Source organism: Microtus oregoni, unplaced genomic scaffold, assembly GCF_018167655.1.
Source record: "Microtus oregoni isolate MIOR12 unplaced genomic scaffold, Mior012 000007F_ref0000211, whole genome shotgun sequence".
Lineage (NCBI taxonomy): Eukaryota > Metazoa > Chordata > Mammalia > Rodentia > Cricetidae > Microtus > Microtus oregoni.
In genome coordinates, this window is record NW_024543066.1 from 54,471,917 (window position 1) to 54,489,341 (window position 17,425).

Here is a 17,425-nt window from a genome sequence, read left to right on the forward strand (position 1 = left end):
GCACAGAAAATGAAAGAAAAAGGCAGAAAGAAAAAAAGCAGAAAGACAGAAAAATGACATATCCACAGATATTTCAGTTCATAAAAATCTATAAAAATATCCGGGGCAATTAGGCGCCTGGATGTATCATACCAGGAGCAGTCTCAAATTTTCGGGGATAATTTGACCCCTCAACCCCAATGAAATCAAGTCCTGAAACAAAAAAGAAAAGAAAAGAAAAACAACCAGTGAAATTTTGCTTGTGAATGAGAACATCTGCCCCTAATACATAATACCTGTACCTGTGGATATTTTATGGGTAGATTTGAATTATTTCTTAAATTAAAAAGGGAATTTGAAGTTTGTTCTATGAAAACATAAAAGAGATCATGCATAAAGGTATGTCACATCATGAAGTTGACAAAAGGAGCTTATGAAGCTACCACCAGTTCTTTGCACCAAGATGACAGTGGCATCACCGCTCATTACATTCTAGCCACACATAATTGATTTATGACTTCAGACTTCAAAAATCTGATCTTTTCTAATCATTACAACAGTCCTTGTTTACTAACCAGATTCTTAGTTAAAGATAGCTATGAATAATGACTGGGAATCATTTCTTCCTCACCCCAGTCCCTGATACACACACACACACACACACACACACACACTCACACACACACCCCTCTTTAAGTTTTCTATTCTAAACTAAAAGACAGTCACTTCATTTCCACCATCTCTTCTTCCCAAGATTAAAAAGCTAAATATTCAAGAATACACTATAACTAAAAACAAGTAATGTTTTATTCTATTGAGACAGCTACCAGTGCCTCTACAAAACTAATAAATGAATAAAGAACAATTCTAAAGTCTATACAATGTATTAAGTGAAAACATCATTTTATAGCCAATTGATAGGAAAACCTAATAAGATGACCACAATTTTTCAGTACCTCAACTTTGCCTTCACCCATGGTAAATATTAAAACTTTTTAAAAGTCTGGAAAATGCCTCCACGACTAAGAACATTGGCCTCTTCCAGAGGAACAAGTTTCAATTTCCAGCACCCACATAGCAGTAAATAACTATCCAATCTCCAGTTCTAAGAGATCTAACTAACACCATTTTCTGGACTCTACAGGCAAAAAACACATACTGTATACAGACATACATACAAACAAAACACTCAAAACATTTATATATGTATATGCATATATATGCATATATGTATGTGTGTATACACATATACACACACAGTAAAATTTTTAAATTTTAATGGTAACATGTCAACAAACAAATTTCAGACCCCTGTTAAACCGAGACCTCTTTTTTTTTTCTTTTTGAGACAGGGTTTCTCTACGTAGCCCTGGCTATCCTGGAACTCAATTTGTAGACCAGGCTAGCCTCGGACTCAAGAGATCTACCTGCCTCTTCCTCCCAAATGCTAGGACTAATGGAGTGCGCCACCATCACACGGCCGGACCTTTTTATAAACAGGAAAAAAAACAAGTTCTCATGTGTCAGCTCAGACAGGAAAAGTTAGATAACATTAAAAAAAAAAGAAGGCACTCTAGAGGCCAAGGACAATGCTCTTGTTGAGCATGCACACTCCCCTGGTTCAATCCCCAGCACCATGAAGATATCAAACAAAACAAAAGCTAAGACATTCTTAAAGATTCTGGAGCTGCTCTCATTAAACAACACATTGTCTTTTGCCATTGAACATAACTTGGTGTATCCCATAAGCCTAAACATATCATTAAACATTTACATTATACCTAGATGAGGTACAAAAGTCAGCCAGAAAAATGTGGTTTTATTCAAATCCTATAAATACTCTAACAAGTGACCACTTAATGGAAAACTAGAAGTACTCTTCTTGATATGATACTAAGATACATAAAAAATTAAATTTTTTTTTTTAAAAAAAGGACATTCCAAACTGGATATTGTGGTACACACTTTTAATCCTAGCACTAAGAAGGCAGAGACAGGCAGATCTCTGTGAGACGAGACTAGTCTACAGGGTGAGTGCCAGGACAGCCAAGGCTACATGGAGAACCTGTCTCAAAAAACAAAAAACAAATAAATAAAACCTTAGGGGAAATAAGGAAATATTTCTATTTTATTATCAGAAAACAAATCAATAGTGTTGACTTTGATTCTGAGTCCTGTTGATCTTGACAATAAGTAACTTAATTGGTTTAATTATACACAAAAGATGAAACTACTCTAATAAAGAACACTAAAGGAAATACATTCAGAGATAGAAGTAGCCATATGAAATAATGCAAAGAATATAAGGTTTTAGAGTCAAATAGTTCTGAATTCAAATACAAGTAAATTCATAATCTCTTTTTCAGTCTTAAGCTTTATCATTAAGATGGTGATGATAAAGTCTCTTTTAAAGCCAGTTATAGTGTATGCACCTATATATAATTCCTAGACAGGTGGAGGCAGGAAGACCAGGAGTTCATTCAAAGCATCCTCAGTTACACAGTTTATAGCAGGAGATCTAGTCTTGTCAATAACAAAACGCACAAAATTTTCTTAAGCGAGGACTGATATCAGGTCAGGTGTATTGATTGACACACCTCTATCATGCCAGCACTTAGGAAGCGAAATCAAAAAAATGAGTTCCAGGCCAGCTTGCAAGTATGTTAAAAACAAAACAATAATAAAGGGGAAGAGGAAGCACAACACCATGCAGGCTACTTCATAAAACAGTGATCAAGATATGTTAACAAAACCATGGCTAAGCAAAAATATACACATTAACATTTATATAACTCTTCATCCCTATATCATCATCTCTATTTCAGGTCTTAAAAATTACACTTTGAGGGGTTGGAGAGATGGCTCAGCGGTTAAGAGCATTGTGTGCTCTTCCAAAGGACCTGAGTTCGATTCCCAGCAACCACATGGTGGCTCACAACCATCTTCTAGCCTGTAGGCATATATGCAAAGAGAATATTGTATCCATAATAAATAAATACATATTTAAAAAAAAAATTACACTTTGAGTTTTTTGGTCTTTTTTCTATTTTGCTTTTTGAGACACGGTTTCTCTGTTCATCCCTGGCTGTGCTGGTAATCGTTATGTGGACCAGGCTGGCCTTAAACTCAAGAGATCTACCTGCTACTGCCTCTAGAGTGCTGGAATTAAAGGGGTGTGTACCACCACTGTCTGGGTGCTCTCTGCCTTTAAATCTAAGTATAACCTTAAAATAAGATAACAGAAATGATTCAAACAAAGTTATTTCCAGGACTGAGTACATTTACCTATTATGCACAGCCCCTGATTTTTGAATCCACAGCACCATGCCAAAAAATCCCAAAGACAGAAAAGTCACTCACTTGTTCCATCATCTGGTTCAAAGTGGCCAGTGTTGTTCCACGTATTGCCACTACTATTGCCATAGTTATCATCAGTATTGGTTGGCTCTGCGTAATCAGCTGGGTTAAAGGTTCTGGGGGAAAAAAAAAAGCTTTTGAATTTCTAACTGCATTAGCAGATTCAACAAATGTTAACTCAAATAAAACAATCAGAATAAAACTATTTCCTTCCTAAGGGAGATGAGTTACTCACTGCCCCTTCTATAATCTCACATGCTTGTTTTTCTTATCAGCCAATGCAAAATAACAAAGCTAAGCTATACACAAGTGACTCAGATGGTAAATGCCTGAATCTGAGAAAAGAGCACAAATCTACACTTTTTTATTCATCTACAAATCAACCAGGTATCATAGTACACCTCTATAATACCACCATTTTGGAGGCTGAGGCAAAGAGGACTGTGCGCTTAAAGCCAGCTCAGGTTAGTAAGAAAGCAGAGCTCTCTTCAAAAAGCAAGTCTACAAACATTCTGATCTCATTTTGGCTAAGATTCTTAGGGTGAAAAATTAGAAATCAATGAAACTTACCCCATTCCTTGAGCAGAAAACCTTCCCCCTCTCCTACCAGAGCTACCTGCAGAAAAAATAGGCATATTTTAAAAGTTGACACTGAACACCTAACCTTAGCCCAGAAACAAAAATAGCAAGTGATTGCTACCAAATTTTCTTTCATTCAGTCCTATGGAACACACCAGTTAATTTAACCCGGGACAATTATTACTGTCAACAGCTGTTTATTTGCTGCTTAAAAGTCTTTGACTGCTGAGTCTTAGGCTAGGGAGACCTAACAAAGTGTTTGACATCCACGCATAAGAACCTCAATCTGATGGATCCCTGGGATTCACTGACCAGTCAAACAGACTACTAGTGAGCTCTAGGCCAATAAAAACCTGTCTCAAAAAAAAAAAAAAAAGACCAATGATGGAGGAAGGTCATTGGCTAATAAAGGAACTGCCCTGGCCCATTTTATTGGTTAGAGGATAGGTGGGAGGAGTAAACAGAACAGAACGCTGGGAGGAAGAGGAAGTGAGGTCAGAGACTCCACAGCTCTCTCGGGAGCAGACGCCTGAGAGAGAGACGCCATGCCCCGCTCCCGGGATGAAGCTCCGACCCAGGATGGACTAGGCTAGAATCTTCCCAGTAAGACCGGTGCTCACAGATTATTAGAGATGGGTTGATCGGGATGTGAGAATTAGCCTGTAAGGGCTAGGGCTAAAGGGCCAAGCAGTGATTAAAAGAATACAGTGTCTGTGTAATTATTTCGGGGCATAAGGTAGTCGAGCAGGCGGCTGGGGTGTTGGGGACCCAGCCCCGCCGCCCTTATTACTACAGACCAAGGTGCTTCGATTGGTCCAGCAAGAAAGCAAGAAAAATTCTGTGTCACTTTTGGCTGATAGGAGCTGTTCCTTTAACTGGGTTTATGAAATTGCAACTGACAATTCTGAATCAGTGGGTCTGAATGTACAGGAGAGATGAGAAACAGTGCTAATCACCCCACCACCTTGAGTCCTTTGTTGACTCTCCATTATCAATGAAGCACTAAGAATAAATATATGCTGTGTACATATGTTGTGAAGTGTACATAGAGAACAATTTCCCAAATAACTCTGCAAACTTTTCAAAAGTAGAAAATTCACCCAAAATACAAAGTAGGACGGTTTAAGATGAAGGAACAGTAAGTGAAGAGAAACAAAAGGGAGAAAGAGGCCAATTAAAACCAGAGCTTTCTACCAAAGCTTACTAGAGCCAAACTCAGAACAAATACATACGTAACAAAAGTGTATCATCTTTACAAGTTTTGAAATTAATCTTGAACCCAAAGTTGTTTTGGTTTTCTGTTCCTTGGTTTTTGTGCAAATTTTCTCCTACAATGTCTCATTAACAGGTAACATAATTGATGTTATTCAGAAAAACATGGCCAGAGGTGGCTGACAACAGCACTGAAGACCTTAGAGAAGCAATTTTGAAACCCCCTCTGACCCGGCCAGAGAGAAAGACTCTTAGTAAAAAGTGTAGACTACCCTTTCCCTCGGCACTGTCGCTGTTCTGTACAAAGCATTTAGGGCTTTTTGTTGGTGGTGGTGTTTTGGTCAAAATCTGGTAAAATAAGCAGACTGCCATGCTTATCCATGAATGTGAATTTAGTCAAACTCTTTGTTTTGGATAAATACTGCACTTTCCCACCTCAGTGCAAGGTATCAAACCTAATGAATGCTAGGCCAGCCTTGCCATTAAGCCGAATGACCAATCATCCAGGTGACTTTTTTGACTGCTTAAAAAAAAATATTTATTTTTATTTGATTATTCTTCAGAAACATGGTCTCACTATATACATACAGTCTTGCCAGGACTGAACATGCTATGTAAATGGAACACCATTCCAAAGTTTTTATATGTGCATCACACATGTGCAAGAAGAGCTTGAGAAGGTCAAAGCAAGCATGAGATCTCCTAAAACAGGAGTTACAAATGGTTGTGAGGCACTACCTGGATGCTGGGACCAGAACCCAAGTTCTCTGGTGTGGGAGGTTCTTCTATGTGTTTCTTTGATTGGCTAACGAATAAAGGTTTTGGCCTATAGCAGAGCCATAGGGAAACAGAGCTAGGAGGGGAAAACTCAATGGAATGCTGGGAGGAAGAAGGCAGAGTCAAGAGACACCATGGATCTGTGGCAGGAAGTAGATGCGCTAAAACTTTGCTGGCAGACCATGACCTCGTGGTGATATACACATTAATCGAAATGGGTTAAATTAAGATGTAAGAGTTAGCCATTAAGAAGCGAGAGCTAATAGTCAGGCGGTGGCGCACGCCTTTAATCCCAGCACTTGGGAGGCAGAGGCAGGCGGATCTCTGTGAGTTCGAGGCCAGCCTGGTCTACAAGAGCTAGTTCCAGGACAGGAACCAAAAGCTACAGAGAAACCCTGTCTCAAAAATAAAAAAAAAAAAAAAAAGGAAGAAGCGAGAGCTAATGGACCAAGCAGTGATTTAATGAATACAGTTTAGTTTCTGTGTAATTATTTTGGGGCTGGGTGGCCAGGACAAAAAAGCAGCCTTCATGTTACACCATGCAAGAACAGCAAACACTCTTCAACACCAGTTTTGTTTTTTTTTTTTTTGACTTTTTACAGGAAGCATTTCTGATGCTGATAAAAAGCTGAGGGGCTTTTCTTTTTCTTTTTAGAATTTTAATTTTTCTTTCCTTACCAGTACTATGTCTCCTTATTTCTTTAATGTGGTGTTTCTGAAATGTGTTAAGAATCTAATAGTTTATGGTCCATAATAATTTGTTTCATCTTTAACAACCAAGTCAACTGTGTTGATATAATTGGAGTGGAATAATTGGTAAGTCTGCCTAAACTATTACAATAATTACTCAGTAAAGGACATTAAAAGTCTGAACATATCAAGGCAGGAGGCACACCATCTGCAGTTCTAACACTCAGGAAGCACAAACAGGGTAATCTCTGTGCGTTTCAGGCCCCAGCCTGATCTATACAGCCAGGGGCTGCATAGTGAGACCTAGTCTCAAAAACAAACAAACAAACAAAAAAAAAAACAAAAAAAAAAAAAGAAAAAACTTACTAGAGAATACAAGTCTTAAAAGCAGAAAAAGATTGGGTGGTGGTAGCTCACATCTTTAATCCAGCACTAGGGAGGCAGAAGGAGGTGAATCTCTGTGACTTTGAGGCCAGCCTGGTCTACAAGAGATAGTTCTAGGACAGGTTCCAAAACTAAAGAGAACCCATGTCCGAAAACAAACAAACAAACAAACAGGAATAGTGAGATGGCTCAATGGAGTAGAAATATTTGTTGCCAAATCTAATGGGTTGCATTTAATCCTCAGGACTCAATTGTGGAAAGAGAGTTCCTCTGCCATCCACCTATGTGTCACACATATATGCACACAAAATAAATAAAAATGTAATTGAGTGATTTTATATTACTTAACATGGGGTAAGATGGTGGGGCAGACCTTGAGCTGGGAAGTAATGGAGTGACATTTACCAGCAGTTCCCAGCCACAAGAGAAAAGGTCTTAAAGCCATATGCATTTTAAGTCACTTTTTCAACACTATCCTAAATAAATAAATAATCATTCATTTAAAATTTATGGATTGGTTACAATGGTACTTTGAAGGCCAGGCACTGATGGTGCATGCCTTTAATCTCAACACTCAGGAGGGAAAGGCAGACAGATCTCTGAGTTCAAGAACAGCTTGATCTACAAAGTAAATTCAAAGCTACAGAGAAATCCTGCCTCGAAAAACCAAGTAAATAAAGACAAAATAATGCTACTTTTAACATTAAATGGAAATTGTTCAGTGTGTTAAGAGTGCTTCCTGCCTTAATAGAAGATCTGGGTTTGGTTTCCAGAACCTACAGTAGTTCCTATCAGTCTGTAATTCTAAATCTAGATCTGACGCCCTCTACTGTGGTTATAACTCAAGGTTAGAGTTCTTGCTCAGCATATACAAGCAAAATAAAAAAACAGAAAAAACAAACAAAAAACCCTTTAGTCATCTCTCAGAAACTTTGAACAGAGTCAAGGAAATGGGTAGGAGAAAGAAATAGAGTGAAAAAAGAAATTTAGAATCCCTGAACGCACTGTTTATCACCATGCAAATATAATCTTTCTTAGGGAGGGGGGAGAAAGGTTTAATAAAGGCCTAAGTTGAAAGACAAGACCTCCTGAGTAAATTGGGAGTGTGGGGAGCAGGAGGGAGAGTGTAAGAGGAGAGGGAAGAGAGTGAAGGGAATAGGGAAAAATGCATAGCTCATTTAAAAACAATAAATAGAATAACACTAAAAAAATGACAAACTAGAAAATAAAAAGTACTTGGGGAACAGTCACTTAAGGTTGACCTCTGGTTCCCCATCCACCAACAAACACACACACAATATGCTCACACACACTGCTGAATCTTCAAACAAGTGTATTACATAGCAAGACTAACTACTTTCTTTCCCATCCTACCCAGCACAAATATATACACTAGTACATATCTGCCTGTTAACCATACTAAGGTAAATGCCTATTTATCACCTCCCCACCAAACTGTCACCTCTGCCTCGGCCACGGCCTCTTCTGCCTCTGTCTGTGCCTCTTCCAGAAGGTCCTCCACTCTTGGTGCCATCCAATCCATTTTCCTGGCCCCGAACTGAAATATAAAACATACACAGCCAGAACAAGGTCAATGAAGATACACACTTTATATTGATATATACATAATACTGAATACAGTGTCAAGGAGACAAAACTAAGAGAGCATGACTTGGTAGGATGGAACATGAAGGTTACTAAAGAAATAGTGATGAGACACAGAGAGCTGAGTCAAGTAACTTTTACTAATGACTACATGATTTTTTAGGGATATATTAGTGACTGTTATAGGAAAGGCTACATGCAAAAGATGTCAAGACCTTAACAGATGGGTGGCAAGAAAAGCAAACAGGTGACATAACAGTTCCAGGGTCCTGCCTAGCAGGGGCCTGACACATCCCTGGAGTCTAGACATTACTGACCCACAGCTGGTTTTGATAAAGCCCCATGCATACACTCTCGTCCACGGCTGGCACCTCTCCCCCGTCTTGGTGGCCCACCACGTCGCCGACTATAGTCTCTGTCACGGTCTCGATTTTCTTTTCCTTCTTCATTTGATTCAGTTTGTCCACCATCCTTCTGTCCTGAGACTCCTTTCTTCTTCCCAACCATCTCCCAGGAATGCTAAAGAAAGGTAGAGCACTCGTGACTGATCGATATGGACTACAAGTAGTACACCAGAGGTGAAAGCTGGTAAAATTATTTTCTCAGGATCAACAGCTTAAGAAATTTTGAGCTGGGCAGTAGTGGCCCACACCTTTAATCCCAGAACTCAGGAGGCAGGTTAAGGCAGAGCTCTGAGTTCAAGGCCAGACTGGTCTACATTGTGAGTTCCAGAACATCCAGGGCTACACAAGAGAAACCCTGTCTTGAAAAAAGAAATCTGTGTGTCTATTAGCTTCAGGCACCAGACTGAGTTCTGGAAGGAAAAAGAACTACTCATTACTACTCTGATCATCTTTAGACACTGGTTTTTATGATCTCGTCCACTAAAAACTATTCAACACCACCAGCACTGACTCCCCATTTGATTTATTATTGTAGCTGATTTAAATATGCCCTAAGCTTATATTCTGTAGCTTGTTTTCCCTTTTTGATATAGTGAGATCAGATTTACAGCACTAGACAAAAGCCACAAGGTGAGACAAAATAAGCAAAATATAATTTCTATAAAGAAAAATGTAAGAACTTTTAAAAGGTATGAGGACAACCAGTGAGAAAGCTCCCAGGTAAGAAGACTTGCCTTGAAAACCAACCCGACTGCTAGACTTCCATATGCATATACCCCTACACATATCACACAACCAAAAAAAAAAAAAAATCAGTAAATTTTTTAAAAATATAAAATAATAGCAAAACAAGACTATCCATAAACAAAAATAAATATTTTAAGCCAGACATGGTGCATGGTGGTCTACACTTGTAATTCCAGCACCAGGGAGTGATGGCGGTGGGAATTGAAGCAGGAGTGTATCAAGTTTGAGGTTTATATTTCACTCCTGTAAATGTACAGGGCTCGAGAGATAGCAAGTTAATGTGTGATTCACCTTTGTAATGCTGTGAATATGTTTTATTACCGTTGGTAATAAAGAAGTTGTTCTGGCCAATGGCTTAGCAGAGTAAAGCCAAGTGGGAAATCCAAACAAAGACAGAGAGAGAGAGAGAGAGAGAGTAGGTACAGTCAAGAAGACACCATGTAGCTGCCAAAGGAGATGGCCATGGGAATCTTACTTGGTAAGTCTCATGATGATACACAGAATAATAGAAATGGGTTATTTTAATATTTAAGAGCTAGGCAATAAGAAGCCTGAGCTAATAGGTCAAACAGTGTTGTAATTAATATAGCTTCTGTGTGATTATTCAGGTCTGGGCGGCAGGGAGCAAACAATCTCCATTTACAGCAAGTAGTTAAAGTGCTGGGCCACACAAGTATGAGAACCTGAGTTTGAGCCCTAATATTCACATTAAAAGTCCAACATGGTAGCATATACTTATAATCCCTGGTGCTTGTCTAATTGAGTTCCAGATCTTCTGAGAGAGCCCCTTGTCTCAAAAAATACAACAGTCGGGAGGTAGTGGCGCCCTTAATCACAGCACTTGGGAGGCAGAGAAAGGTGGATCTAGATGAGTGTAATTACATCATGGTCTACACAGAGTTCCAGGACAGACTCCAAAGCTACAGAGAAACCCTGTCTTAATAATCTTAATACAAAATAAATGGCTGAGGAACAACACTGGAGGATACTCTCTAGTCTCACACACTTGTACCTGCCCCACCACACATATGAACACACACTAAAAACACTAATACTCAGGAGACTATGGCAGAAGATTGATTTAAGGCTAAAACCGTTACACACACACGCTAAAACCCTACTACATACACATACACATACACACACACACACGCTAAAACCCTCTTACATACACAAAGGAAGGAAGGAAGGTAGGAAGGAGAAAGCAACTAAATGAACAGGGTATTAAACTGAGTTCTAAATATTTACTTTTCTTTTTTCATGACAAGATCTACACAACCCTAGCTATTTTTTTTAAATATTTTTTTTTATTTATTATGTATACAATATTCTGTCTGCATGTGTGCCTGTGGGCCAGAAGAGGGCACCAGACCTCATTACAGATGGTTGTGAGCCACCATGTGGTTGCTGGGAATTGAACTCAGGACCTTTGGAAAAGCAGGCAATGCCCTTAACCGATGCGATGAGCCATCTCTCCAGCCCCAGCCCTATTTTTTAACTCACTATGTAGACCAAACTTGCCTAGAACCTACAGATACCTGTCTGCCTCTGTCTATCCAGTGCTGGGATTAAAGCATGCATCACATTAAGCTCTAAACAAATTCTTTATTTCTTTTTGTTGTGAGCAATATTTGATAGACTCATTAATCGATCACAGTGGTGAGAATAAGTAAATGCTGAATACTCAGCCCAAGTAGGGTATCTACAGCACCCCTCCCAAGACTGAGGGAGCATGTCAGAACATGGCTGAAAGAATGTAAAAGCCAAAGAGGATAGGACAGAGTGCTGTGAAAAGCATCTTCTGGATATGACATGGCAAGTAACCATTAACTCCTATCAGCAGTGGTGACTTGGCACAAGACTAGGTCCATCAACATTCCATCATGGATGGGAGAAGGGCTCAAAAGGTCCCACCCCTGCCTAAGGAGATACAGGCAGTTAATGGTTGCTGGAAGAGGGGGAATCATATTACTCAGTGATGTAGCGCTGAAAAATTACCCTTGCTCAAGTAAGCAACTCCCAACCCATTTTCACACACCCAAGTCTAATTAAAGGTACACACTTAAGCAGTAAAATAGGAGCAAGACATGTTGGAAAGAAATTTGGCAGGAGGCAGAAGAAGCTAAGAAAGGCTAATGGGGGAAATATTATCAAATATATGTAAAGAAATTGTGAGACAGTAAGTAAAAATTAAAAATAAAAGTAAACCCATTTCCCACTACTTGCTTTTACCCAAAGAAACTAATAATTTTGTAGTGGCTTGCTGACAGTTGATATCTTTAAACAGTTGAGTCGGGTGGTGGTGATGCATGCCTTTAATCCCAGCATTCTAAAGGCAGAGGCAGGTGAATCTCTGAGTTCAAGGCCAGCCTGGTCTACAGAATGAGTTCCAGGACAACCAGGAATACAGAGAAACCCTATCTCAGAAAAACAAATGAACATCTTTAAATGATACATTAAGGGATGAAATCTATCCCAATAAAAATACTCAATGTAAGACCAATATAGTGAAAATGTTTCAAAATGATCTTCTCACATAAAAGTTCTCTAGTGCTGTAGCAATATCACAAATGTGATAGTGTTCTGTTGTTAAAAACATGACAAACACAAAAAGAAAAAGTCTTATTAGGTGGAAAGGAGATATGAGAGCAGTTTGTCTAAATTCCAACACAAGTGATGCTTGTCCTCTATTTAGAATCTAGCAATTTGTGACTCTTTATCAGCAACTAAAATAAACAGAAATCTTCCATGATTAGTAATCAAGACTGTAAGTAATACATCTAATTCAAAGTAACCCAAGCCTTATAAGCCTTGAAATCAGTCTTGTGGAATGAATAACTTATTCCAGACTTCACTTGCTTTCCTATGATTCTCATGAAGAGGTATGTATATGTATATATAAAGTATAATATTTGTAATCTACCACAATCTCCATGGAAGTTTCTTATTCTATTTAGCGAAAGGATATGTTGGTTTAAGATCATCTGCCCACTGGATGTTTTTAGAATTACTAGATTCCCAACCCAGGACCCCCTCTAAACACTGTATTAGCACTCTACCGTATCTGGATTTCCTTCCAGAAGAACATTGATGGCTCTATTGACATCTCCATTGCAGTCATGTAAAGCAATCACACATTCATCCTGGTTTTTGCCTGTGATATCAATCAACTGAAAGAGAAAAATCAGTAACCATAAGCAAGTTATACTCCATAAAAGAAACCAGATGAAGGGAGGAGACACCAGCTACAATTTGAAGAAACAAGATTAAAAAGCAACATATGTAAAACATAATTATACTTTCCAAAGAAAAACTTTTAAGGTCTAAGAGATGGCTAAGCAGGTAAGGGTACTTCCAACTAAGTCAGACAACTGGAGTTCAATCCCTAGGACCTACAGATAGGAAGAGAAAACCAACCCCCACAAATTATCATATTGCCTCCACATTGGGTATCATAACATGAAACCTACAAACATATCCAAATGTTATGAAAAGCAAAAATTTAACACTCGTGGCTTAGGGATGAGGTAAAAAATATTCAAAGTAATTAAACATCAAATGGAGAATCAAGCTATAACATACGAGCTTCTATTCTAGATATCATTTTCTAAATTGAATTCATAGATTCAATTTAGTATTCACAAGATTCTGTGTATATCAGAATACACACACAGAATAAAATTGTTAAGATAAAACTTTTTGGACAAGATTAATTATTCAAAGGGATGCAGTATATAAGCAATGAAAACAATTATTTAATGGTCTAAGCTAACACTGAATGTAATTATTTTTCCGTGTGTGCATATGTACTTAAATTTCTATGTATGTAGCAGGAATATGTTCTTCACAGTCCATATGTGGAGGTTAGAGAACAGCCTTAGTGTCAGTCCTACATTTCCATCTTCAGCCAGCCTGTCTTTGGTTGTTCACCACTGTATAAAAAGCTCAGATTTTCCTGTCTCCACTTCCCATCTCACAGTAAAGCACTGGGATTACAGATGTGTGCTCCTATAAATGGTTTACCAGGTTTTATGGGATTCAAAGCCTGGTTCTCAAGCACTTTCCCCACTGAGCCATCTCCCTACCCAGGATAATTATACTCAATGTATATATACTTATTCAATGTAAGCATCAATGACATTTAATACTACTTCCATTCTGTTATTTTCTTAGCTTAAAGAAAACTAGTTGGATACTCACTTGTTTCACCTTCTCCTCAAAGTCAGCATCATTATGGTCCGAAATCATCTGTGCAAGCCGAATTTGCTCTGCAGTAGCCTAGGAATTGAGATAGAATCAAGAAACTTTAATTAAAAGATAAGAAATTAACTAAGAGGGACCTAAGTAGTAAATTTTTACTCTCTAACATCCTAGTTTCTTTTTTCTTATAATAAAAGAAAAGGAAATGAAAAAAATAAAAGAGCCAGGCAGTGGTAGCACATCTTTAATCCCAGAGGCAGAGGCAGTTGGATCTCTGTGAGTTTGAGGCCAGCCTGGTCTACAGATTGAATTCCAGGACAGTTAGAACTATAAACACTGAGAAACCCTGTCTCAAACCTCCCCACACCCCGCCAAAAAGCAGTAAACTGTAGATGTAGCTCGGCAGTAAAGCACTTGCCTAGCAAGTAGCTAGGTTCAACTGGTAGCTCTGGGTTCAATCCTCAGCAATGCAAGTTCCCCTGCAAAAAAAGGTGGTCTGTTGATTCAAGTCTGTAATCCCAGTTACTTGAGAGGTGAAGGCAAGAAAATAAGAGCTCAGGGCTGACCTGGACTACAGAATGAGTTCAAGGCCAGTCTAGACAACTTTATGAGATCCTGTCTCAAAAGTTCAAAAACAGTAAATAAAAACAAGGCTGGGGAGACAGTCCAATGAATCTCTTCACCCAGACTACTCAAAGCTGTAGGATCAATTCTCAGCACCACAAAAACTTACATAAAAAATTAAACAAGGCAGGGTAGTAATGACATACACCTTTAATCCCAATACTTGAGAGGAAGAGGCAGGCCGACCTCGATGAGTTCAAGACCAGCCTAGTCTACAAATGAGAAACCCTATCTCCAAAAACAAAAAACTAAACAAAGATCAGTGATGGTGCACACCTTTAATCCCAGCACTCAGGAGGCAGAAACAGACTGATCTGAGACTATGGCCAGCCTAGTCTACAAAGTGTGTTCCAGGACAGCCAGGATAGAGAACCCTACCTAAAAAAACAAAAATAATAAAGTAATGTTTAAGATACTTAAAAAGAATGGCAAATACAGAGTGAAGTACTATTTTATAACTCGAAAGGCAATGAACTTTAACAATGTTTCATAGTTTGAGGGGCTTTCATCTTGAAATTACATTATCACTTTGAAATACCTGGACATTAATTCACATTAAAGTATTTGGGTTTCTCTTTTCTACTCTAATTTAATTTTTTATTTTTTGGTTTTTCAAGACAGGGTTTCTCTGTGTAAAAGCCCTAGCTGTCCTGGAAATCGCTTGGTAAGCCAGGCTAGCCTCAAACTCATTGAGATCCACCTGCCTCACCTCCCAAGTGCTGGGATTAAAAGTGTGTACCACAACCACCCAGCTTTTTTGTTGTTGTTTTTTGAAGTAGGGCTTCTCTGTGTAACAGTCCTAGCAGTCCTAAAACTCTTGTAGACTAGGAGGGCCTCAAACTCAGAGATCTGCCTGCCTCCATCAGTTCAAAGCCATACAGGGCAACACAGAGAAACCCAGCTTCTGAAAAAGAAAAAACGGAGAAAAAAGGGAGCAGATCGTGATGACGGCACATGTCTAAGCTGAGACACAAGAGATTCCAAGTTTGAGGTCCCTGGAATACATAGTTGAGTCCCAAGACAGTCAAAGCTACATAGCAAGACTGGAAGGAAGCCAGGAAACAGAAAAGGGACAGGGGAAAAAGAAAGTCAAGGAACATATGGAGAAACCTTCAATCTAGTCTTATGTATTCAATATATTTGAAAAATAGCTCAATTTAAGTAATTAACTCACATTGGTACCAACACACATAACACTAATTATGGATTTTGTGATTTATAGCACATCTAAATCAATTTAAATTAATTAATTTATTTTTCTAAGACTTACTATGGTCTATGGTAGTGGTTCTCAACCTGTGGGTCCTGCCCCTTTGGGTATAGAATGACCCTTTCACAGTGGTTGAATACCAGATATCTTGCATATCAGATATTTACATTACAATTCATAACAGCAGCAAAATTAGTTATGAAATAGTAATGAATATTTTTATGGTTAGGTCCCCACAACATGGCAGCTCACAACTATCTCTAATTCCAAGATCTGACACTCTCACACAGACATACATGCAGGCAAAATAACAATGCAAATGAAATAAAAGTAAATTACTAAAAAAAAAAAAAAAAAAAAAAAAGAAAACAAAACAAAAAAAAAAGCCCACTGCTCTATGGTGTCTCATTTGTTAATTTAGAAAGTTATAGTGAAAGTCCTAGCTTCTCATGGAAAAGGAAAACTCAGGTAGGGTCTCAAGACCTTAGGAGAAAATAAGAGCATAAGTCAAAATCTTTGAGGTAAAAGGTATTGGCTGGGCAGTGGTGGCTCACGCCTTTAATCCCAGCACTCGGGAGGCAGAGGCAGGCGGATCTCTGTGAGTTCGAGGCCAGCCTGGTCTACAAGAACTAGTTCCAGGACAGCTAGGGCTATTACACAGAGAAACCCTGTCTCGAAAAACCAAAAAGAAAAAAAAGAAAAAGAAAACCACCCAAAAAAAAATATATCATGGGGGCTGGAGAGATGGCTCAGTGGTTAAGAGCTTTGCCTGCTCTTCCAAAGGTCCTGAGTTCAATTCCCAGCAACCACATGGTGGCTCATAACCATCTGTAATGGCCTGCAGGCATACATGCAGGCAGAACATTGAATACATAATAAATAAATAACCTTAAGAAATAATAAAATTAAATTTAAAAAAAATATATATATCATGATATCATAATAGATACTTTAGAAATCACAACATAGGACTAAAAAGTAATAAGTAATGTACTACTTAATTAGCTCAGATACCAAATGAAAAACACTGTTAGACATACCTAACACAGTACTCAAAATGAAGCCCTAAGCCACACAATATTAAGCAACGAAAAAGTAAATGTGCTATATCATAGTACGTCACAGGCCTGAAACTAAAAGAGCCAAGGAATAGATAACAAGATTAAGGGACCTAAATTACCAGTCCAGAGTACAGAATGATGCTACATTTCATGGAAACCAACAGCTAGCTAGTATTCAGGGACTCACATCCTTGGGTTCATTACCTGTGGCCGCTGCTTGTGCTGTGTCTGGTTTTGGTTTTGAGGTTGTTCCCAGTTTCCCCGGGCTCGGTTAGTGCCCACCGACGTCATCATTTACAGTATATACAAATAACAGTATTTACAAGGAAGAATACTGAAGAAGAAAAAAGAGATGGTTAAATGTAGGTAAAATGTTTTTAATTCTGTTTTATCAGAACTTTACCACCAATCACTTTATTTTTCTCAAAGGAACAAACCAAGGAAATTCACTTTTTTTTTTTTTTACCCACTCTGAATTTCAGTTCTATTGGTGCTGAGAAATCAGAATCAGGCCTTTTTATATGCTAGGCAAGCTCTCTACCACTCAGCTACATTCTCAACTCAAGATTCCCCTTCTTGAGATACATTTTTTAGTT

At 38.5% G+C, this 17,425-nt stretch overlaps 1 protein-coding gene across 27 annotated transcripts in view; it reads right to left on the bottom strand.

The window, feature by feature from the left end:
* Ubap2l (ubiquitin associated protein 2 like) overlaps window positions 1–17,425 on the bottom strand; it is a 58,348-nt gene that overhangs the window by 36,666 nt on the left and 4,257 nt on the right. For 9 of the 27 annotated variants that reach the window (XM_041655555.1, XM_041655548.1, XM_041655542.1 and 6 more), the window contains exons 2-9: window positions 17,034–17,163; window positions 13,935–14,012; window positions 12,794–12,904; window positions 8,901–9,102; window positions 8,441–8,536; window positions 3,907–3,952; window positions 3,340–3,452; window positions 133–192 (exon numbers count right to left, since the gene is read on the bottom strand). In XM_041655555.1, coding sequence (XP_041511489.1) covers window positions 133–192; window positions 3,340–3,452; window positions 3,907–3,952; window positions 8,441–8,536; window positions 8,901–9,102; window positions 12,794–12,904; window positions 13,935–14,012; window positions 17,034–17,123 — 796 coding nt within the window. In that variant the 5' untranslated portion in view covers window positions 17,124–17,163. The remainder of the gene's footprint in view (window positions 1–132; window positions 193–3,339; window positions 3,453–3,906; window positions 3,953–8,440; window positions 8,537–8,900; window positions 9,103–12,793; window positions 12,905–13,934; window positions 14,013–17,033; window positions 17,164–17,425) is intronic. The other 18 variants (XM_041655566.1, XM_041655565.1, XM_041655562.1 and 15 more) reach the window with 3 other exon arrangements.